The sequence below is a fragment of the Sus scrofa genome, chromosome 16 (assembly GCF_000003025.6).
Source record: "Sus scrofa isolate TJ Tabasco breed Duroc chromosome 16, Sscrofa11.1, whole genome shotgun sequence".
Classification (NCBI taxonomy): Eukaryota; Metazoa; Chordata; class Mammalia; order Artiodactyla; family Suidae; genus Sus; species Sus scrofa.
Window position 1 is genome coordinate 65,492,662 of NC_010458.4, and position 24,860 is coordinate 65,517,521.

Consider the following 24,860-nt stretch of genomic DNA (forward strand, 5'->3'; position numbering starts at 1 on the left):
AGTAAACAATTCTTGCTTTTGTCTGGTGAGGCATGGCTTTCTTCACAGTTTCTTCTGAGAACTTCTCTTTCCCCACTCTACGAGGTTCTCCTCAAGCTAACAATTCCGAAGTGCATGGCCCTAGGATAGGCACATGATCCAAAGTGGGCCAATCAGTGTCATTCCCTGTTCCATTAACCTCAGTGGATCAAAGACTAAAGGTTCTTTGATTGGTTGCCTAATTGAAAAAATGGAACCCATTCCCCACAAGGTAATAGCCCTATTACCTGCCAACTAAAAGAAATTTATCTTCAGTAAAGGAAGATGAAAATCAGAGAGAGTTCTGACAATATTTGCTAAGTTCCCAAGGCAAGTCTGAGTTCTATCTCTGAACACGTCAGTCTCCTGGGTCAATAAATTCCCTTGTTCTGCTTAAACTAGTTTTGAAAGTTTCTGTCATTTGTGGCCGCAAGTAGAGGGAAGAATATACCTACTGACTCAGGAACTCAAAGGCTGGGAAAGAGAACCCACAGATTTGAAAGATGTGTAGGGATTTCCAGTGTAGGTCTAGGTGTAGGATACTCTGACACCAAGCCCTCAGTTTATAAGGAAAAAAGCTGAAACCCACAGAAGGGACTTAACAATAATAAAGAGGTAGAATTTAGTGAGCACTTACTATATGCAGGACCCAATATGAAATGTGTCATAGATATTACTTCATTTGTGCCTCTGCACATCACTTTGAGTTTACTAGGCTTACCATATCTATTTGCTTGTTAACTAAGTCCGTTTTATCTCCAATTATAGGTCTACCACCTTACCACCTAGCTCAGAGACTGGAACATAGTAGGCACTTACCAAATACTTGTCATATTGAACGAATGTTAAAGATGAACACAATTACCAACAGAAGTAGTAGTAGCAGCAGCGGCAATATCATTAACATTGACTGAGTGTTTATTTTCTATTAGTTACTGTTCTAAGTTCTTTTTAAAAATTATCCTACTTTTCTGAAAAGCCTTTAAACTAGGTGGCTGTCATCCCCTATTAGGATAAGAAAACCAAATCACATAAATGTCAAATCATTTCACCAAGATCATATGGTTAGTAAGTACCAAAACTAAGATTGAAACCCAGGCAATCTGGCTCCAGAGTTCCAGTTTACTACTATGCTATCCTGGTTTACTTAAATTATCCAGAATGACCAAGCTACTGAATAAAGATACAGAATTTGGGCCTAGGTTTGCCTGAGTCTAGAATCTGCACTATTTAATCGCTACTTTATACTACCTCTCTGTGGTCAGTTATCTGACAGCTCCTGGCAGTCCACATAAATGGTGCCTGGGGTTGCACAATATATAATCTGCCTATCTCTTGTGGCAACCCTCGTAGTATCACTAAAAACCAAGTATCCTTACTTCTAGAAAGGAGCATTTAGGTAGAATCAAAAACAACATGCACTGGACTAAATATTGAAACTAAGGTACAGCTGTTTGCCTCTTATGCCAGTTTGGAAACTGCAAGAAGCAGAAGCCAAAATGGAATGAGATGTGTAAGAGATTAACTGGAGGAAATGCCTTTGAAGAAACAAGGGAAGAAGGGACAAGAGTAGCTGGGAAGAGTCTCAGACCACAAGGAAGTTCTGTCAAGGGAGAAAAGGGAAAGAAGGAAGATTGGGTAGGAAGAAGATCCGTCCAACAGCAGCAATGCTCTGAGGAAGTCTGAACCAGGTGGACGGGGAGACTAAGGCAATGCTGGCCCAGCAGAGGAGTCCTGCACTGGGCAGAAATGGCCTGGCTCCAAATACTTGTCATATTGAACGAATGTTAAAGATGAACAACACCATGCTCAGTCATTGCCTGGGGAGAGCCCAGTGATAGCAGGGCCTTGGCATAAATGCTGTGGCTGAACCCCAAGAAGTGGCTTTGGAAGCACTGGCCATCCACACTCCTCTCAACTTACTTTCTAGAAGAAAAATCTGGGCGATGCCTTTCCATGGCTGCCACACCCCGGTTCTATGAATTAAACTTCTCCAAAGGAAACACCAAGGAGCCAGCCATATGAGATAAGCAATGTCTACAGCTGCTCCTCTCACACAAATAACACAGCTAGGTACAATTGCTTTCAAACCTTGTTGGTTTGGCCTTACTAAAAGCCCATTTAGTGAAAAATAATGTTTTCCTGAAGAGAGGTAGGTGGGACATTTTCTTGTTTATTTTTCTCCTGTGGACACATTTAAATTGCCACAAAGAAGTTACTATGGAAACCTTTCCCAAACTTGCAAGATAAAGGGTAAAAATGGAACACTTTGTTAAAATGCACATGATTAGTCTTTGGAGATGAGAACCACTTTTTAACAACCTCTCCTTGTCTAGTTCTGAGTCCACTGAAATTCTCTTGAATCAAAGGTAGACAGGCAGGTTTTTGGTGCATTCTAGATGGCATCGGTCAACTGTGAAACTGCCACAGGATGGCAACTCTGGAATAAGTCAAGACACTTTCACACTTGGTATTGTAGCAGCAGATAACAAGATTGTACTCTCTGGGTAACTCTGGTGAAGCTGCTTGAATTGCTATAAAGGCGCAAACAGGTCTAGGGTGGGGAATGTGGTTATTTTTATGCTAGGCCTATTCTGCGGGTGTACCCTGAACCCACTTGTTTGAAAGTTAACTCGCTCAGCTTTTATTTATGCAAAGCAGTTTCTCCTTTTCATCTCCCCTGGCCACATTCCACCCTTTGAATCTTGCTTGGGCTGGACAGTCCTTTCAACAGGAAACATCTGAAAGCCAGATTTCTCTACCTACCTCTGCTCATGTTTAACTACCCTCCCCACTCACCTCGTCACCTCTCCAACTCACTTCCATCTGTCTGCCAGAGCACAGCTGTCTTCTCTCAGCTTTGCTTTTGCACCTTTTCCGCTTTTTTGTACTTTTCTGCCTGGCAATTCTTTCAATCAATTTTGCTTGTCTTGGGCCTTAATCTCAAAGTCTTGTTGAAATCCTTTTCGAAGCTGCTTCTAGTTATTAAATAGATGCAATACGAAGAGGTGATTTGACCTGAAGACTAACCAGGGGTCAGAGGTTCTAGATTCTTGATTTGGGATCATTGTTACCTAGCTTCATTACTAGCAGCTATCAATTTCACGTCTCCTTTGTGAATTAGAGTTTTCATCGGTTCCCCACCCTACACCAGGAATTCTTTTCTTGCAGAATTTTCTTCTTTTGGTCAGCTTTTTAATCACTGAAGTTTCAGCTTAAATAAAATGTCCTCAGAGAGACTCTAAATATTCCATAATGTTATTTTCCTCAAACATCACTCTCCACAACATTATCTCCCGTTTTCTTCAAGCACTTTCTATCAGCAATTATCTTAAATGTTTCCTTGATCACTATGTTTCCTCCAAAGACCTTTAAGATCCAAGAGAGCTGAGGCCTTGCCTGTCTTCTTCCCAACTGTATTCCTCACTCCCCACACATAGAAAATGCTCAATAAAAATTTGTACAGTGAGGAGTTCTCCCTGTGGCTCAGCAGGTTAAGAACCCAACACAATGCCCACAAGGATGTGGGTTAGACCCCTGGCCTCTCTCAGTGGGTTAAGAATCCAGTGTTGCCACAAGCTGCAGCTTAGGTCGCAGATGAGACTCAGACCCGCTGATAATGTGCCTGTGGCGCAGGCCAGCAGCTGCAGCTACGAGGGGACCCTTAGCCTGGGAACTTTCACATGCCACAGTTTTGGCCGTAAAAAGAAAAAAATGTACAATGAAAAGAACTGTAAAGTTTAATTAGTTGGACCACAGGAACTTCAAAGTTGCCCAACTCAAAAATGAGTCAAGAGGAGTTCCCGTCGTGGCGCAGTGGTTAACGAATCCGAATAGGAACCATGAGGTTGCGGGTTCAGTCCCTGCCCTTGCTCAGTGGGTTAACGATCCGGCGTTGCCGTGAGCTGTGGTGTAGGTTGCAGACGCGGCTCGGATCCTGCGTTGCTGTGGCTCTGGCGTAGGCGGGTGGCTACAGCTCCGATTCAACCCCTAGCCTGGGAACCTCCATATGCCGCGGGAGTGGCCCAAGAAATAGCAACAACAACAACAATAACAACAACAACAAAAGACAAAAAAAAAAAAAAAAAGAGTCAAGAGAAAAATGAAGTGACAACTATTGCAATAAAACACTGAATGTGGTAAGAATATTCACCTGACAAGTTCTTGGGCCTGTCATAAGTATTGTGCTGCTGTTTTTCTACAATTTCCCATGGAATGTGAACTGAGTTTCCGAGCTTTATAATAAAGTAACAAGGATAGCAGGTAGTTGCCTAAATATCAAAGCACTGTGTCAAAGAGTGGAAAAAGTTTTGAAACACAACCTATTCAATTTACAAGGATGGAAAAAGTTTTGAAACACAACCTATTCAATTTACAAGGATGGAAATTAAAGCCCAGAGAAGGAAGTATATTTAGACATTTGGAACCAAATACAGAGTAGCTTCTGCAAATGAGTAATACATAGGCCAATCACACTTCCTTATAATCATTATTAACATAATAATACCTTATGTTTGAAAAGCAAGTTTGAGTGTGGCAAGATTCTACACCCCTGGTTCTGAAACGTGAGCATGGAGGATTTGTTAAAGTACAGAGTGCCGAGCCCCACCCCCAGAGTTTGAGATTCTGTGGCTCAGGGGGCTCGGGAGGGGCACGGAGAACCCCGAGAGCTTAAGAGGAAGCACACTAACCTTACCTCTCCAACTCTCCCTGTTTAACTGTCCCGCTTGGCGCGCAGAGAGAACTACAAGTCCCAGCGTGCCCTGCGCGCAGCCGGCGGAAAGGCAGGCACTTCCGCTCCACGCAGCGCCTCTGCCCCCGCGTCTCGACGTGTCACTGGCGGCGCCGCGGCTGTGGCAAGAGAAGGAGCTGACTGGGGGAGTTTGAGGCGGCGGGCGGCGGCAGCGACCCAGGCCTGGATCAGCCCCGACGCGGAAGTGTTCCGGGGTCCGTGGGGAGCAGGAGAGGGGGTAGCGGCCCGGCCCGCTCGGGGCACGATGTTGAACATGTGGAAAGTGCGGGAGCTGGTGGACAAAGCGTGAGTATCGGGGGGCAGTTGTGGCCCAGGCCCACGCGGGAGAAGGGGGTGGGTGGGAAGGAGCCGGCCCTGCGCGCGGGGCCGCCAGCGTCACGCCCCCCGGCTGGTTGGCCCCATCATGGCGGCGACCGGTTGTCTCCCCGGCCCCGGGCCGCGTCCCAGTCCGCGAGTCTGGGAAGGGACCCTTCCTCTTTGGAAACATCCTCTTAGCCGCATTCTCTCCTGCCCAGGCGTTCCTCACCCTGTCCCTACCCTCACCCTTCCAGCTATAAACGCTTTAGTCAGGGGGGTGAGCAGGGTTGTCTTGAGCTGGGTCGCTGCCCTGGCCGGAGAGCTCTCTTGGCTGCGGGCTTTGGGCTTTGCTTCTTGGGCAGCAGCGAACGCTTGGGGTTAGGGGACCTAGTTCACGGGTTCTCTGCGCCCCTCATTGTGGTGCGGAGACCTTAGGTTTGGTCACGATGTGTCCTTTACCTTGCTGGGTTTCTTTTAATCCTTAATGAACCTGGTGTGTTGGAGTGGGTGGTAGGTGTAACAAGTGGCCGTTGTGGTCAGACTGAAGTTACTCAAGAGGCGACTCATCCTTTGCTTGTCTAATACGAGTGAGAGTAGATCACCACATAACTTACTGTGATTCTTTCTTTCTGATCCTTTTCCCCTACACTTCATTTCCCCTCAAGAAGAAAGCAACCCAGGTTTATATCCTGTTGATCCACTTTTAACTCCCCTGACAGGTAAAATGACTAATACATAGTTGATTTTTTTCTTTAAAACTTAAGTGATAACTTTAGTGTCTTACTACCACTAGGGAAACCTTAACACTTAAAGTGAATATATTACAGTGATGTAACAGGGGTTAAGTAAGATCTTCTAGGCCAGCAGGAAATAAAGTTTAGGAATTTAACCAGTCCCCTTCCTTTTGGGTTTTAGTGATGATGCAATAAGTGTGGTGACAAAAACAGTTCATTTGTGCTGCTCACCCAACCTAAAATCAGAAAGTGTAGATGGCAAATTCTTGAGGCTTTCGTGACACCAGAAGAAAATAATTCATTAAGAGGTATAAACTACTAGGTATAAAATAAATTAGATCCAGGAATGTAATGTACAGCATAGGGAATGTAGTCAGTATTTTATAATAACTTTCAAAGGAGTATAATAGAAAAATGTCAAATGATTGTGTTGTACACCTAAAAGTAATATTTTAAATCAACTATACTTCAACTTTAAAAAAAAATTCACAGTGGTTTGGATAGTGCATCAGATAGGATTTAGAATTTGACTATATTTTCAGATTTTCTATGCTACCAAGAAGGTAGTAGAGTGCCTAAGGAGTACAGGTTTTTGAACCTGCAGAGCTGGATTCAAGCTCTGTAACCTTGACAGATTAATTCATCTTTAAGTGCCCCAGTTTTCTCAGGTACATTATGAAAATAATGATAGACACTTACCTTAGAATGTTAATGAGAATTCAGGGCTAAGGGCTTAGATAGCATATAAAGCCCTTAATACAATATGTTTAGATCTGTATGCTTTTGATAATCATAGTCAGTGTTCTGCATCAAGAGTAAGGCTAAACTTCGTTAAGAGAGAAACTCCACGTTTGAAAAGTGATTTGCTGATTTTCCTTTATAAACTGTTCATTTGATCATTAAGCTCTCAATCCTTTATTTTGGATGTTTTGTTATTTATATACCTTTTGCTTTCCAAAGATAAAATAAAATCATAGTTCTTTTCCAGATGCAAGTTCGTTGGTTATTTTTTAATATACGGTAGAAAGACTGGGATACCAGCTAAAATAATCTTTAAAAGTGCAAAAGTCTCTGCAGAACTACCTCTTTATATCTTAGCCCGAGGACAGAAGCAGAAAAACAATTTAAAAAAACCTTGTTATCTTAGGAGACTAAATTTCTGGTACTTAAAAATTTGAAGAGACTACATTTTCAAGAGACAAATCAAGGCAATATTCTTGCTCTTGTTCATTTCATAGTGTCTGTATCACCTTTGTTACTAATCTTCAAATTAAATTTGTCATGTAAGTAGTCACCAAGTCATCTAAGGGGAGAGCCCGTTGTGAAAAATAACTTGTCTTCCATTTTACTACCCAATTTAGAATGGAGACCTGAACCAAGTTATTCAATAACATGTAAGAATGTTGCCACCAAGGACTTTTTAAAGCTTTCGTGGGTGTCTGACACATGATATTAGGATTAGAACGTGAGGTTATTTTACTGAGACATACTCAAAATTTAATTTTCATCTTTCCCTGGCAAGAGAAAACAAATTCTTCTTCCCAAATGTAAGCCTTTTACAGAACCAGTAACTGTAGCACTATGTCCAGTTAGACAGTTCACCTTAAATTACCGTAATGGAGGTGGAAGCAGATCCATAGAATGGCTCTTCTGATTATCAAAGGAATAAGGTGATGAGGAAGCTAGGAAATGAGGAAACAGAGAAGTGATTAAGGACTGCTCTGAGAGCTTGGTTGAATAGAAATGAGGGTTTGGATGAAGAACACTGGTTAAAAGTTTGGGAGACCTAGGTTCAGATTCTGATACTGCCTTTTAAATTAGCCATATGTATATTTTGAGGCAGAAACACATGACTCTGCAGACTTTGGATTCCCTTCAAAATGATGGGATTGGGCTAGAGTAACAGTTTTTCCAGCTTCGCTGGCATTTTGGAGACATGCATTTCTATCGAGGGAAAGAAAAAAATGGAACAAGTATTTCATAACAACAGATAAATTTTAGAAAGTCATTATCTTCCAGAAACAGTTTCAGCTGGAAAAAAAAAGATTTTTTTTAATGTGGCAATCAATAAATGTTATATTTAAATGCTTTATGCAGTAAATAAGTGCAATCCATGACTCAGGGAAATAAGGACTTTTATTTAGCATATATCTCTATCCAGTGATGTTTACTTCAGAAAGAAAAATAGCCTCTTTGAAAATGTGTCCTCTGGAGCTGCTATTAGATCCAGTATGGTGGCAGTTCTTAAGTATAATACTGTATTTCCAATATTGGCTTTTGAGACTTTGAAGACTTTTATGGAGATTGGGAAGATATTTTGCAAAACTATTGCACCTGCTGGTGGTATTAAATGGCTCTGTTTTGCAGAACATTATGAAACTGAGGAAAAGCAGATAAAGCCATAGGCCAGCCAGAGCATGGAGTGCCAGTTTCCTCCCACTTGTATTCAAGTTGCATAAAACACAGTTGTGGCAGGAAAGGATAAGTGGCACTACTCCCACCAACTGGGACTAGCTTGACCATTGTCATCCTGTGACCTGCCTCCCTTTATCTGAGGCTGTGACATAATTGTGTACTTTTAAATTTTGTTATCACATGTATGGTATAGATTGCAAGTTTCTGTATAGTTCTTTTTTTTTTTTTTTTTTTTTTTTTTTTTCCAGATTTCAGAAATCTAGTGAAGGTAACCTGATAGTGGTAAATCAGACTGCTTCTTACTGCTTCTTACTTCATGCAGGGAATAATATTAATGGCAAATCTATTCCATCAGTGGCCCTTACTGTTTTTATGATAGTGATTGAAATTGTGCTGGCCAGGGTCCTAAGGCAGCTGCTATAGATGGACCATTTTAAGTTATTCTCTTAGAATACTTTGTATTTTACCCCCATAAGTTGATTTTTGTTAGCATTATTTGCATGGTTTTTTGTTTGTTGGGTTTGTTTTATTTGGTTTGTTTGTTTGTTTGTGCCACATCCGGCAGCATGCAGAAGTTCTGGAGCCAAAGATTGAACCAGTGCTACAGCACTGACCCAAGCCACAGTGGTGACAGTGCTGGATCCTTAACCTGCTCTGCCAGCAGGGAACTCCTCTTTGCATATTTTTAGTGTCTAAATATTAACATTAGTATGGAAACTACTCTTCTAGTCTAGCTAATTCCAGAGGAAGAACCTTTTGCTTTTATAGAAAATATTTAATCCAGTTACTTCAACAGATAATGTATTTATTAGTTATCAGAGTAGTACTGTATTTTCTGAACTCGAAAAATACAATGCCTGCCTTCAAGAAACCTGCCTTTACAAATATGCTTCAACTTGAACTGATCGTTGGTTTACCCTTTCTTTCAGTCCTGAGATAGTTTTTCCCCTTTTCCCCCTATCTTACCAGTAAATCTCTATATTCAGTTTGCTTCTTAAAAACAAAGGTGATTGTCAGCCTTCTAGTCTCCCCCTGTCAACTTTTCTTTGAACCAATTGTAGGTAACCGTTATTGCAGTAACAATAAATTCATTATCCTTCCTCTCTTCTAGTAACTGGACACAAGCAGATACTAAGAATTGAATTCCAAAGAAAGGTGAAATCTTAATAACCTTTTGCCAGCATTTCTTAGGGGTGATTTTCTGTAGTTTAAATTAGTCTGTTTAGTACTGCTGCAAGGCACTTATAAAAACCACTTAGCTGCCTCTTATATTTTCCTGTACCCTTAGTGTTTACAAGTAGTTTTTCCTCTGTTTACTGATACATGCACTAAAAGTATTTGGCATTTTTTAAGTACCACTTACTAGTACTCCCAGGTTTTACAGTGTGGCTTCACAGTTGAACCTTCTTTCTCTGCTCTTGTATTGTTTTCTTACTTATTTCCAATGTTTATTTAATATTTACTTTTTTTTTTTTTTTTTTGTCTTTTTGCTATTTCTTGGGCCGCTCCTGTGGCATATGGAGGTTCCTAGGCTAGGGGTCCAATCAGAGCTGTAGCCACCGGCCTACACCAGAGCCACAGCAACGCGGGATCCGAGCCGCGTCTGCAACCTACACCACAGCTCACCGCAACGCTGGATCGTTAACCCACTGAGCAAGGGCAGGGACCGAACCCACAACCTCATGGTTCCTAGTCGGATTCGTTAACCACTGCGCCACGACGGGAACTCCTATTTAATATTTACTTTAACAGAAGAGGAGAAGTATAGGCAGCTTAAATAACTTTTTGTGAAGAAATTTTATTATTTTATTTTCCATGTTTTGATCTGTCTAGTTGGAATTTATTTTTTTGGCTTTTATTATGGAAATTTTCAAATATATCCAAATAGAGGGACTGTTGTAATAAACCTCTATGTACACGACTTAACTTCAACAGTTTGACTAGTCCTGCTTCATCGGTGCCTCTACCTACCACTCCCACTCCATGTTATTTTGAAGCAAATCCCAGACACTGTATCATTTCATCTATAAGTATATCAATCTTCAAAAGGTAAAGAGTCATCTTTTTCCCCATCATAACCACAATACCATTATCACACCTTTTAAAAAGATGATTATTTAATATCAAGTGTCCAGCCAGCATTTATTTCTCATTTGCTTCATAATTCCTCCTTGATGTTTCTGATTGGTGGATATATCTCTTGACTCTCTTAATGTATACGTGTTTTTTTTCCCCTCTTTTAGTTTATATGTTGAAGAAACTGCTTTTTTTTTTTTTTTTTTGCATTTCCTTCGTTTTGGATTTTGCTAATTGGATCCCAGAGGGTTAACTGTTTCTCTGACCTCTATTTTTCCTGCAGTGTGGTAATTGTATCTGCTCACTTGATAAATTCAAGTTCCAATTTGGGGGGGGGGGCAGCAAGACTACTTCATAGATTTAAAGTCCTTTTTTAGTACTTGTAATGGGTCTTATGTATACAGATTTAACTCTTTTTAGTCTTAGCTGACATTTATTAACATTCTGGGACAATGTATTTAACTATTTTAATTTTTCTTAAGGTTTCACATATGAGCATTTATTGTTTAGTTTAATTATATGTATTTGTCTATATATTTACATTAATTTGCTAGTTGAATACATGCTCCCATACATAGGCACTTCCATGTGAAATATAGTGTATTTGGCAAGAAGTTTGTGGTTCAGAGATCAGAACTGAATTGCAGTCCTAGGTCCATCACTGAGAAATAGTGATCTTGGGAATTAGAACAATATCTCCAAACTTTCCCATGTGTAAAATAGACATTTATTTTACAGGGTTCTTGTGAGGATTAAATTTATGTGGAACACTTAGCATAACCCTTGACATAAACTCTTGAAACGCTATTACTGTGTAATGCACAAAATAATTTAGAAAAACATTTAGAAAAATCAAAGGGATATAGTGTTTGAAAGAATAAAGAAAATGTCAGACTAGATTATTTACAAGTACTTAAGAACTGTTTTAATTCATGAATCATTATTTTCATTGAGCATTCACTCCTAGAACTGTTCCCCTGAGTAGACGTCTTGACCTACATATAGGAAAACCCTTAAAAATATCTCTGTTCTGCCTTGTGTTTACCAAACTATAAATGCTTTTACTTTAATACTGTAAAGCATATTACAGAAACAACCCTTTCGAAAGACGTGTTGAGGAATAGTGTCTTTGGAAAGATATACTGCAATCTCCATCTTCTAATTTTTATTCAACTTGCTTTGTACTTTCTCAAGATTTTTTTTTGTTTTTTCTGTTTTTTGGTTTTTTTTTGTCTTTTTGCCATTTCTTGGGCTGCTCCCGCAGCATATGGAGGTTCCCAGGCTAGAGGTCGAATCAGAGCCGTAGCTACCGGCCTACACCAGAGCCACAGCAACGTGGGATCTGAGCTGTGTCTGCAACCTGCACCACAGCTCACGGCAACACCGGATCCTTAACCCACTGAGTGAGGCCAGGGATCGAACCCACAACCTCATGGTTTCTAGTCGGATTTGTTAACCTCTGAGCCACAACGGGAACTCCTGTACTTTCTCAAGATTTTAGAGATACTACTAATGTGAAATATTTCTTCTAAAATATAAAAAGATTTATTTTATGAAGGCAAATTGAAGTTAGCAGTTTATCCTTAAGGAGATTGAATAAAAGAAAAAGAACCCTCTAAAATAAATCCAATTCATAATCTCTGATAATAGATGACCAGTATATATAAGGAAAGCATATTGTAGAAAGGGCTTTCTAGTTTTTCAACATACTCTCCCAAATTGGCGAGGAATTCTCTCTCTTGGCTTACCAGAGCCCTTTAGTGTAAAAATTAAATACAGGTAAAAGAACATAATGTATTCCCACATTGGAACCAGTTGATAGCTCCTTATACTGTGGATCGGTTTAGCTAATGAATTATTAAGCATAAGTGATTTTGAGAATGTGAAGCAATAGCCAGACATGTTTGTCTTTAAGAAAAGTCTAGTTTGACATTCCTCTTGTGGCTCAGAGGTAACAAACTCAACTAGTATCCAGGAGGACATGGGTTCAGTTCCTGGCCCTGCTCAGTGGATTAAAGATCTGGCATACAATGAGGCTTTGATCCCACTTTACTTGTGGCTGTGGCATAGGCCAGCAGGTGCAGCTCCCATTTGACCCCTCGCCTGGGAACTTCCATATGCCACAGGTACAGCCCTAAAAAAAAAAAAGAAAAGAAAAGAAAAAAAACATAAGTCCAGTTAGCCAGTTATTTTACAGTGCCTTCTTTTGACATTTTATTGGGTTTAGAAATTCTTAGGAGAGTTAACTTCTACTTAATTCTAATGTAAATGATTTTTGTAACTTCTACACAAACTCATCATTATGTGGTAAAAGTGTACGTGTGTTTTTGAAATCTTTAAAGAAATTCTCGTACAGATAGCCTTTATTTTTATTGTAGGAAAAAACACATGCATTGAAAATACCATTTCTTGTTTTCCTTGCCATTTGTTTTCATGGAGTTTTACCAAATCATTAAAGAACAGTGCATATTCATTCATTACTTTTAATATTTAGAAGTGACATAAGATTGTATGATTACAACTTTTTATTTGTAGTTAAACCATCATGGTTGAAATACTATACTTAATTTGATATGTTTGGTTATAATTATAAGTTTGGTACTGAATGAGCTGCTGATGTGTGGTTCATTTCTCATGAAGCCAAATAAAAATTTTAACCCTGTAATCTGTTCTGTGCATAGCAATAGCGTGATTCTTAAAATCTGCTCAGAACTCTCCAGCCATTTCTCATTTTGCTGCTTCGCAGGCTCTACGTGGTCTGGCTCTGCTGCTCCCTCTGACCTCGTCTACCACCGCTCTCCCTCATTCTCTCAGTGTTCTGTTTCTATATAAAACGCCTGCATTCAGACATGTCACTCTTTCCTCTCTACTTTCTTTGTGGATGCTTCTGCTGCCTCCGGGATGTAAGCTCCTTGAGGGCAGAGACTGTATTACTGTGTTTACTGCTGTATTGCTCTTAGCTCAGTGTGAGAGTAGATGTTCAACAAGTTGTGAAAATGTTTACCCTTGTGTTCTCAGTAAATTCATGGTTTCTGCTTTTGTTTTGTTTATTAAGTTTTCTCATTGTGAGATAGCTTTAAAAAGCTCTAACCTAAAATGAAAAGATATAGGTGGAAAAAGACTCATTCCTTTGATTAGTTCTAATTAGTAGAAATTTAAAAGTTGCAAAATTTTAAAATAAACTCTTTTAACAGTAAATTTTTTTCTAGTAAAATTATTTCAGTTTTATCATACCTAGAAAAACTAGGGTTAGGATCTATAATGCAAATAATTCTTATAGACTATACTCATGTTTTAATACTTGGAATATTTGATTTGCTTCTGAAATCAGCTTAACATACGATATCTCTTGATAAGAAAAACATCACACTGTCCTTTCTTTTTTTGGAAAAAAAGCAAAGTTGATTTACTAAATATCCTGTGCAAGTGGCCTTAAGTAATTGTCAGCAATAGGAAAGATTGTTTCACAATTAAACTTACAAAATGGTGTAAGTCTGTGCTGCTTTAAGTACAGAATAGGAATGTTTCAGCTTGTTGAATAGGAATAATATTCCCATACTTAAAAAAAATGTGGACTTTAGGTGCTTAGACTTTCAAAATTTATTAGAAATTGCATTTGAGGGACTTGTGCTTGAATTGGTGATGTGTTATATATATATATATCGTTGAATTTGTAATTTCCAAAACAGTTGTCAATTATTTTATGCTAAATATTTGACTGAAAGTTTTTCTAGCAAGTGGGAATGGGTGTCCTAGTTATTTAGAGTTATATTCTATTAGTATTGTATCTAAATAAAACATTTTGCTAGATTTTATTAACTTTGTCATTAAATATGGTAATAGGTACCATGTTACATGAAAACTTTATGTCACTAGAATATCCTAAGAGAATCATTGAGGTGTAATTGGCCTCTTTATTAGTTGAACAAAATGTTTAACCTGCAGGATTTATAGAAGTACTTTAAATTGCTTGGCATGCTAACATGGTTTAGGGAAAGGGGTGTGGTAGTTGGTATACCAAAAGAATAAAATTTGCATAACTTGTATTTCTAATTGTTCCTTTTACTATAACTTATAAAATAAAATGACATTATAAAAACCAGGTGAGCCTAAATTTCATAATGTTTTAACTGTAATAAACTTCCTCTACATTAAAATTTATGCACTCTATATCTAAAAACATCATTGTAATGTTCACTCTATGAAAACTTCAGTGTTTTAATGGAGGAATGATTGCACTTGAGAAGGCTAGTCATTGCCTAATTTGACACTGAAATAAAATGTTTTTCAAATTATTGAGTTGAGAAAATGACAGCTTGAAATGGGAAAGAAGTAAACCAACTAATCTTTGCATGAAGTTTGACTTTGTTCCAAGTTATATGTTTTACTTAAAGGGGTAGTTTTAGAAAAAAATTTTTTTTATTGAAATAAGATTCATGTAACATGAAGTTAACCATTTTTACTGTGTTGAATCAAATGGCATTTAGCACAGTCACAGAGTTGTACAGAGAGGCAGATTTTTAAATAACTTTTTATTTTGAAATTGAAGTTTTAAGAATAGTAAAGAGAACACCTGTATACCCTTTATCCATATTCACAATTTTTAAGATTTTGCCATAATTGCTTGTCATTTTCCTCCTCTTCACTCTTTCTACACACACACACACACACACACACACACACACACACACACACACACACTTTTGATCCATTTGAAAGTGGATTACATGCCCCCTTTGCCTCTATTTAAATGTGCCTTTTTTAAGAGCAAGGATTATTCTCTTATATGGCTATGATATAGTTATCAGATTCAGAATATTTAACATTGAAAACAATTTTCTCTCTGTATTCTGTATTCCACTTTTGCTAGTTTTCCCACTCCATTATAGGATTCTGTTGAGGATCATGTCTTTAATTGCCATATCTCTTTACTCTCCTTTAATAAGGAGTTCATTAACCTTTCTTTGCTAACAAAAATGACAGTTTTAAAGATTGTAGGCCAGTTATTTTATAGAATATTCCTCAAGTTTAGCTGATACTTCCTCAGATTATGTATTCTGAGCTGTAAAATTAGGTTAAGTCGATGTTGTGTCCTTTTCAGGAGGAAAACAATTTCTGTATGTTCCCATTAGTGATTTTTTTTTTTTTTTTTTTGCTTTTTAGGGCTGCACCTGCAGCATATGGAAGTTCCCAGGCTAGGGGTCAAATCAGAGCTGCAGCTGCTGACCACAGCCACAGCAACATGGAATCTGAGCCTTGTCTGCAACTGACACCACAGCTCACAGCAGGGCCTATCCCTGACCTACTGAACAAGGCCAGGGATTGAACCTGCATTCTCATGGATACTAACTAGTTGGATTTGTTTCCATTGCGCCACAATAGGATCTAGTGATGTTAATTTTGATCATTCAGTCAACTGACTCAAGTTATCTGGGTCCTCCAACATATAGTTGCTATTTGTCTCATTGCAACTGATAAGCAGTCTATGGAGAGATACCCTGAGACCGCCTCCTCATTGGAGTCCTGTCCCCTCCACCCCCCAAGTATTTAGCATCTACTGATGCTTGCTTGAGCCAGTCTTTACTATAATGGCTACAGATGGTGATTTTCACCCCTCCCCGTCTTCCTTTAGGTAAGAGCTCTTTCTTTTCTTTCCTCCTGCTCTTGGATTTTCACTTTATTCAGTGAGTTGTAATACACTACTGTTCTTATTAATTCAGTACTCAAATTGTCATTCATTTAGCCAGTGAGTGCCCTGTGAAGCTAGCCTGTCCTGTGTTCTGTCATGAACCCCTCCCCTTTTTTGAGTGCTTTTTCACTTTCTAGCACAAGATGTTTCAAATTTACTCTATATTTTCATTATGTAGGAACACCTACAGTACTCAGAGTTGGCATTTGGGACAAAGATCTCTTTGAAAGCCCGGTGGTGGTTGTTGGTTTTTTTAGGGGTTTTTTTTTTTTTTTTGGATAATTAAAGTTTAATGTTTTGTTTTCATATATTTTTAAACCTTAAGAGAATAAGATTTGTGAAGGATGCCACATTGCTGTTCTATTCTGCTTTTCCCACCTCCAGCAATGTAATTTGTTTTCCATAAATCAGGTAACTGTGAAGAAACAAAAATCAAAACATTTGTTAATACAAGTAGATATATTGTAGATAATCTGATTATGTGAATACTATGCTCTCCTAGAATGTACTTTCTGTAATGGTATTTCATGTTAAAACCATCTGCCTGTAATTCACTTACTTCTTATTATAACCCCTATTTGGCTTTTAAGTTGTTTATACTAACAACTGATTACTGATTAAGTCTCAATTATGTCAGCATTATTCTAATTAGAATGCTGGATGTTGGCACTTTACCTAGCAAGCTAATGTAAAATACTTAATATTTGTGACATTCTTAGAAATAAGTATTGATTAATTTTCTGTAGATAAACTTAGGATATATATCTTAGTGTAGATTTAAGCTTACTTTACCCCCCAGACCAAATAGATTATTCATATCCTTTTTACTTAAATTGGAAAAAACTGGTCATATGCTGAGTCACATTTTCCAAACAATTTTTTAAAAATCTTTAAATATTAAAAAATAGCAAAATTATGCCAATTTAAATAATTAAAACAAATACAAGTAACTTGAACATTACGAGTTAGCTTGAGAAATTTGCTGGAGGTATAAAACTGATGTTTGAATTGAACATAGGTAATATTCCATTGGCCATGTTGATTAATAAGAAATAACTTAATAATTATACATAATTAACATTTTTAAGAGATGAGTTTAGAATAAATGGTGATAATCATCTTTTAATGAATGAATTAAAGTATATTCTCAATGCTTGTGTAATCTCTCATAAAGAAAATTCAAATTATAGGTTTACCTCTCATGTCAGATAACCATACGACAGAGAATGAGGTTTGGTACTAAGGATTGCAGGAAACTACAGGTAACCTAGCTTATTCACTTAACAAATATTTACTTATCATCTGGAACTTTGTTAAGTACTTGAAGTATAGTTATAAGCAAGTTTTGGTGGGGATGGATGAAAAGAACAAGTAAGCAAAATAATTATACATTTTTTTTTAGTGTTATGAAAAAAAGGGGCTAAAGTTGAGAATGATGAATGGAGCTGTTTTAATTAGGGTGGTCAGAAGATGCCTTTCTGAGGGTATGGTATCTACATTAAGACTTAAAGAATTTAGGAGTGCCGATTATGGTTCAGTGGAAACAGATCTGACTAGTATCCATGAGGATGCAGGTCCGATGCCTGGCCTCACTTAGTGGGCTAAGGATCTGCTGTTGCTGTGAGCTGTGGCATAGGCTGGCTGCTGCAGCTCCAATTCGACCCCTAACCTGGGAACCTCCATATGCCATGGGTACGGCCCTAAAAAAAGAGAGACGTGAAGAATTTAAAGTAGAGTATTTGGAGTAAAGGAAAGAGTGTTCCATAGAGAGGACCTTATGGAGTGAGCAAAGACCCAGAGTGGGGAAGGAGCTGGTAGGAAAGTCAGAGAACAGTATGGCAAAAGCATGTGGAAAAAGAAGGGTAGGCTCAGGATTTGTAGGCTGTTACATGGAATTCAGATTAATTTTAAGTGAATTAAGCCAGTGAGGAATTTTGATAAGCAAAGGAGTGAAATGATCCCACATATGTACCTTATTCTTGGTGCTGAGTTGAATATTGGATTGGAGTTGGGGATGAGGACAAGAGTAGAAGGCACTGGTTAAAATCATGTTTATAGCATAACAGTTAGGAACATAAGCTCTGGACCTTTATCTCTGGAGTCAGACCACCTGGGTTCAAATCCTGAGCTCACTGGTGCTGTTCACCCTTAAGTGAGCTACTTAACCTCCTTGTTCCTCAGTTTCCTCATCTGTAAAATGGGGATAATAATACATTGGCCCATAGGGTTAAATAAATGTTTAAAAATCTGTAAACAAATAAATATGACCATCTTATGGAATAGAAGGTGAAGTGGATGATGAAATTTGCTCATTTGCCTCTGTCACTTGTGTTACTTTATTAGAAGGAATGCACAGGAATTATGTTACACAGTCTGCTTTGCTCAGCTCTCCTGTGGTAATAGATTGTGCAAAGTGAGGGCCTAATCCAGTATGCCATGTAAAGCAAGGGCTGCTTGTGTATTAGAATACAGCATCTAGAGAAGTGAAATCCATGATGCTCTCAAATCCACTGAGCATGTGTAGGAAATTTAGCATTTGAAGTTTTGGGGTTTTCTGTTTGTTGGTTGGTCCTTTTGGGTTCATACTTAGTTCTTCACATGTTTCTATGGGACACAGAAGTCTTATGCAAAGGTATCTTAACTTTTTAACTTTGCTAGGTGTCAGTAAGATAATTTTAGAGGATGTAGTAAATTATAACAAATCTTTCTGGCCTAGGTCCAAAGGACGTGGGTTTGAAACATTCCATGACAGCTTTTTAAAGAGAGAAATTTTGTGAGGATGATATTTCTCATGTCTTCCTCTTTGTGTGTTCGTTGGTCAGGGGCTGTTTATTTTTGTTCAGTCTGTTTGTATCTTAATCTTAGCTTGCTTCTCTTCCATCCCCAATCTCTTTTACCAAGAGACCATAGATTTCATTTATGTATTCACTAATCAGTTATTAAATACCCATTTTATGTGAGGCATTCAGTGAGGCACTGAGAGGGCAACACAAATATATAATATATAGTGCATTTGGTTCTGTTTGAGATAGTTATGTTTTAAGAAGTCACTGCAAACACTGAACCTTTGTTCCTGGGGGAATACAGAGTTAGGTTCCTGTGAGCCTTTGGTCACAATATTTTCATTAACCAATTAGTGTGTAACATATATTTTATGTATGTTTTCTTTAAAGATGCTTCTTTAATACATATATTGTTGATTCATTAACATTGAACTCGAGGCCAACTACACCTCATACCTTAACAAAGCTAATCTAATAGGTATTTTCTCTGTAAGGCACATAGTAACCTTCTTACTCTTAGAAACATTAGGCAGCATTTTAGCAGTCATCTTAGGGACCATATTAAATGATGAAATCCAGAAAAATAAAGATGTGAAAAAACATATCACTGAAACTACTGAAAGGACACTTATTTATAGTCTAAGAACTGAAACAAGAAGACAGAACATCACCTTTTTTTACCTCAAAGATGACTCAAGTGTTTTGCTGCACCTGTTCACAAATGACCGTGAAAAGCACTGTGAATATTGATTTGGAGTTAAAAATACATTTCAGTGAGAAAATGAACTAATAAATACAGAGTCCCTAAATAATCAACTCTGCTTTCTTTTTAAAAACTTAAAATTTATTAAGGGGATCAAGATAAATTCATGCATGGCCATTGTACAGGGCAGAATATAATTCATAAAAGTTATAAATGTAATATTTATTCCATCATAGGAAAGGGAGATTATGGGTTGTAAAGAGTCAGGTAGGCTTCAGTTTTGCATCTTTGTTGAAAACTACGCTTGATTTTAACTGAAAGAAGATGTTGGGGGGATTCCAGGAGTGAACAGTTACTCAGGTAAGAAAATAAAGGGCATGCTTAAATTTCAGCTAGTAATACAGTACAATTATCCCATGAAGTAAATGAAGCAGTAGTAGTGGAAGAAAGGGGTAGACAGATAGGTTGAGGCTAGATCATGCGGGTCCTGATCCCCTGAATGATCAATTAGGACTTGATTAGTTAGAAGAAAGAAGCTATTTAAGAATTTTAATCCTTTTGTTCAATTACATGATAAATATTTCTCAAATATCTGCTGTCACCATGCGAGATGTACCTGTCACCAAGATGCAGGTACTGGAGATCTTTAAGTAAGTAAGACAGTGTGTATCCTCTGATGTTTTTAGTTCAGAGGGGGGACAGACAAGTAGACAACATACCCATTATAAAGTGTACTGGTTTTAGTTTTAATTCAAAATAAAGGAACTTTATGCTTTACTATGTAGAACATGTAGGCAGAACCCCAGGGTTAAAAGATGATTTCTTGGAGTAAGTAGCATTTAAGCTAAAATCGGATGATGAGGTAGACTTAAGAGGATGGATGGGTGGGCAGATGATTTAGAAACAGATGATTTAGTTGGATTTAAGAATCCAACTGCAATGGCTCGGATTGCTGCAAAGGCACAGGTTTGATCCCTAAACCTGCACAGTGGGTTAAAGGATATGGCCTTGCTGCAGCTGTGGCTTAGATTCACTCCCTGTCCCGAAAACTTGCATATGCCCTGGGTGCAACCATTGAAAAAAAAAAAAAAGAAAGAAACTGAGGGAACAGCATGTGTAAAGACCTGGAGAGAATGACAGTGCTGGGAGTGAAGAGGTGAATGGATATCTCACATGAAGGAATGTGGACTTCATCTTAAAGGTAATAAGTAAGCCTTTGCTGGATTTAAAATAAGGGCTCAGACAGATAGGATTTGTATTTCAGCAAGAGTTCACATTGACTATAGCCTGTTGGGAGATAGAGGAGAAGCAGAGACACTAGTTACAAGATTGTTGACAATAATCTGGATAAGAAATGGTGGTCACCCTGGACTAAGGTAGTGGCATCGTGAGAAGGAAAAAGAAGATTGACACATTTGAGAGGTCCTTAGAAAAAGGAGTTGAAAGGGCCTGGGAATGAATTAGATGCTGGCTAAGAAGAGGAGGGAGAAGTAATCAATAGTGATGGTCAAGCTGTAACCCTAAATAGTATTGTCTACAGGAGGAGGAAGATAGTAATGAATTTGTGGTAGACTAACATGGCCAACACTAAATATTAGGAAGATGAATCTGGTGGTGGAGGATGAATAAAAGGAGAATACACCTGAAGTGGAGAGATTGTTAAGTGCTTTTGTAGGCATCTAGGGTAGAGGTGACTGCCTGTATTTTTAATGCAGGGTGACCAGGTCTTGTAAATTAATGGAAAGGGGGCACTGAAAGAAAAGACTCCCAAAGATGACTCCAAACATCCCACCAACTGCCCCCAGCCTGCCTGGCTTTATGATGTGCCCTGAAATCATATTTCAGGGTAAAGAGTAGTGAAGTTGCCTTCATGTTGCTCCCTCTAAAATCCGTAGAAGCTAATTTTATTGTCAAAAAGCAGCTCTGATTTGTAAAATTAATCGTTTTTTTCCACTCTTGGGACTTGATAAAGCTAATTTCTTTTGGGGTATCTCGTATATGTATTTAATTGATCCTTGTGAAAAATGTTAGCTCTGTATGAGGGGACCTAGAATAGCAGCTACTAGTGTGAGAGTAAGAGGCTGTGGAGAAAGGCTACCCCATCTCTTTTTCCCGAGCTCGCTGCTGATTTTTGTTCATCTGTGCATTATAAAATGTAAGTAAAATATACAGAAAAAAGAAAGATGTTTAACATAAGGTAATTAAATGAGGATTAGGAAATTAAAACAAAGCTAAAATATTGAGAACTTTAGTGTAAAGTTGAAAAGTTTTTAAACATCCATTGGGGAAAAATGGTACAAAAAGAATAAAACAAATGAGACTTAAAATAATATTGAAAACTAAGATCAACAGTAAAGTTCAATCAAGAATTTTTTAAAATATGATAAAATAAGAAGTAGAGTAAGGTAAAAGGTGGAAAGCCAGCTAACAGATAAGAGTTTAAAAGCATAAAAGGTTAAAGGAAAAGTCATTCATTGGGTTAAAAATAAGAAATAGCAGATAATAAAAACAATGGTGACAGTATTTTTGGAAGTTTAGGGAAAAGGGCTTTTTAAGAAAATATACTAAAGTGGGTTTCTTGGGGCATTTATAAAATGCTCCAGGGAAAAGGTGTGTTGTCCCCAAAGTTTTAGAAGTGTTTAATATAGTCCCGTTCTTGGAGACTCACGGTGCACATGAGAATAGTAAAGTCTCCGAGAAGTGTTGCAGTAATAAAGTTGCCTTTGTTTTACATAACATTTCCTAAACCTCACCATGGAACACATTTCTCACGTAACACCTATTAATGTGTCCCAGAGTATTTTTCACAAAACACTGGAGTACTGTTTCAGAACAAAAGAAAAAATGAAAATCTTAATAGTTACAGAGATATGTGATGAAAAAGGCAGCTGAAAACAGAAATTGTTTTGAGTTGGGGCTGGCATTTAATCCTTGGGAATGATCTCCTGTTGAGACAGCAGTGTTCTTCTGCAGCTAGCTGAGGGGCAGAGAGCAACCTGACACTCTTACCTTCTGGCCTTCTGTCCATAGCTGTCTTTTCAGAAAGCTTTTATCTGTGTGGATGGGGCATGGATGTAACACATAGGCTCCTGAGCCAGGGCAGTGGAAGCTGATCCTGGGAGGATTAAATCAGCCCAATTGGTGGACACTAACCTAGCAAGTGAAGAGGAGTTTCATAAAGTGCAACATTTCTTTTCTTAAAAAAAAAAAAAAAATGTTTTTTTCATTGTGTAAATTTTAAATGTGTCCCCATCCCAGCATTTTTTTTACTTTAGACTTTGTCCACATGTACATGTGTTTTTATAGTTGATAATGGTTAGTGTTCATATAATTTTATGTTGTGTTTTTCCTATGAAAGGAATTTTCCTTTTTTTTTCATGTTTTTTATTGAATGATTCTTTAAATTGTATAGTGCTGTACATTTTTTAAAATTATAGTTGATATACAGTGTTGTGCAGATTTATGCTATATATCAAAGTGACCCAGTCATATATAGTTATACATTCCCTTATATTATCTCCCATCATGGTCTATCCCAGGAGATTGGATATAGTTCTCTTTGCTGTCCAGTAGGACCTCATTGCTTATCCATTCTAAATGTAATAGTTTGCATCTACTACAAACCTTATACTCCTAGTCCATCCCACTCCCTCCTCCTTCCCCATTGGCAACTGCAAGTCTGTTCTTTATGTCTGTCTGTTTTTGTTTTATAGATAGGTTCATTTGTGCCATATTTTAGATTCCACACATAAATGATATTTATTATATGGTATTTGTCTTTCTCTTTCTGACTATAACTTCACTAGATGTGAGAATCTCTAGTTGCATCCACGTTGCTGCAAATAGCATTATTTTGTTCTTTTATGGCCTAGTAGTATTCCATCAAATATGTTACCACATCTTAATCCGTTTCTCTGTCAATGGACATTTAGGCTGCTTCCATGTCTTGACTATTGTGAATAGTGCTGCAGTGAACATAGGGATGCATGTATCTTTTTGAATTATAGTTTTGTCCAGATATATGCCCAGGAGTTGGAGTGCTGAATCACATGATCATTCTATATTTAGTTTTCTGAGGAACCTCCATACTGTTTTCCAGAGTGGTTGTACCAACTTATATTCCTACCAACAGTATAGGAGTGTTCCCTTTTTGCCACACCCTCTCCATCGTTTATTATTTGTAGACTTATTAATGATGGCCATTCTCACTGCTGTGAGGTGGTACCTCTTTGTAGTTTTGATTTGCATTTCCCTAATAATTCATGAAAGGAAGAGTTTTCTAGTTGTGTCTCTCTGCCTGTTCTATTGCTGTCTTATTCCAAGCACCATTGCTGCCACATTTTAGAAGCAACTTTTCATCCTGCTTTGATGAAATCAAAAGTCTTTCCTTTTGCCTGCCTCCCCAAATCTTATTGCTTGCTGCCAGAGTACCTCTCAGGAAAGTAATAACTCCTTAGCATTGTAGGACTAGCCTATGTTGGGACAGCTTTTTTTGTCAGTATGTCAGCTGTCCAGGTCATGATAGCAGCATCTATGCTAGAGAGATGGTAGAAGGGCCTCTGTATAAACCGTCAACACCCATGGACATCCAAACATTTCCTAATGTAATGTTTTGTGCTGTTGCAGAAGAAACATGATCAAGAAATTGGGTGTTGGACTTCCCGTTGTGGCGCAGTGGTTAACGAATCCAACTAAGAACCATGAGGTTGCGGGTTCGATCCCTGGCCTTGCTCAGTGGGTTAATGATCCAGCGTTGCCATGAGCTGTGGTGTAGGTTGCAGACGTGGCTCGGATCCTGCGTTGCTGTGGCTCTGGCATGGGCTGGTGGCTACAGCTCCGATTCGACCTCTAGCCTGGGATCCCCCATATGCCGTGGGAGCGGCCCAAGCAATGGCAAAAAGGAAAAAAAAAAAAAGAAAGAAAAGAAATTGGGTGTCATGGCTTTTCTAACATTCTTTGTTCAGCTAGACACCTCATGGATTGAGTTCTGTGGACCTTACTTTTGGCATTTTGAAAGCTCAGAATTTTCATATCTCTAAATTGTAGATATGAACTTCATGCTAGGTAAGTTTTTTAACTAGCTTAAAAGTCTTTGATTTTCACACAACTTGCTTTGGGATGTGTGATTGCACTAGTTGATGTGAATTAGTGAGTCCAAGAAATGTTAGCGACTTTATCAGATGATGTCAGATTACCACTACAGGAGAAATTGCTGCTTAATGTAAAATAAAACCCCAGCTCATGGTTGGTAGTGTACCAAGATAATTAAGAAGGTTGAACTTCAAAATGTAGACTCTATTGAAGTGTACAATGGCAGTTCTCTGCTAGTGTTTATATTGATACTTGTCATGTCCCATCTCCATATCTTTGGCCATTTTAAAAATAATAGTCA

The 24,860-nt window shown here is 38.2% G+C and overlaps 1 protein-coding gene and 1 long non-coding RNA gene across 3 annotated transcripts in view; one reads left to right on the forward strand and one right to left on the reverse strand.

Annotated features, from left to right (window-relative positions):
* Positions 1-4,808, reverse strand: part of LOC110257284 — a 214,572-nt gene extending 209,764 nt beyond the window's left edge. The window contains exon 1 of the long non-coding RNA XR_002339697.1: positions 4,715-4,808. This is a non-coding gene — a long non-coding RNA (uncharacterized LOC110257284). The remainder of the gene's footprint in view (positions 1-4,714) is intronic.
* The window catches only part of CLINT1 (clathrin interactor 1), a 57,831-nt gene continuing 37,792 nt past the window's right edge, over positions 4,822-24,860 (forward strand). The window contains exon 1 of one of the 2 annotated variants that reach the window (XM_021076894.1): positions 4,822-5,056. In XM_021076894.1, the coding sequence (XP_020932553.1) occupies positions 5,016-5,056 (41 nt within the window). In that variant the 5' untranslated portion in view covers positions 4,822-5,015. The remainder of the gene's footprint in view (positions 5,057-24,860) is intronic. The other variant, XM_021076893.1, reaches the window with a different exon arrangement.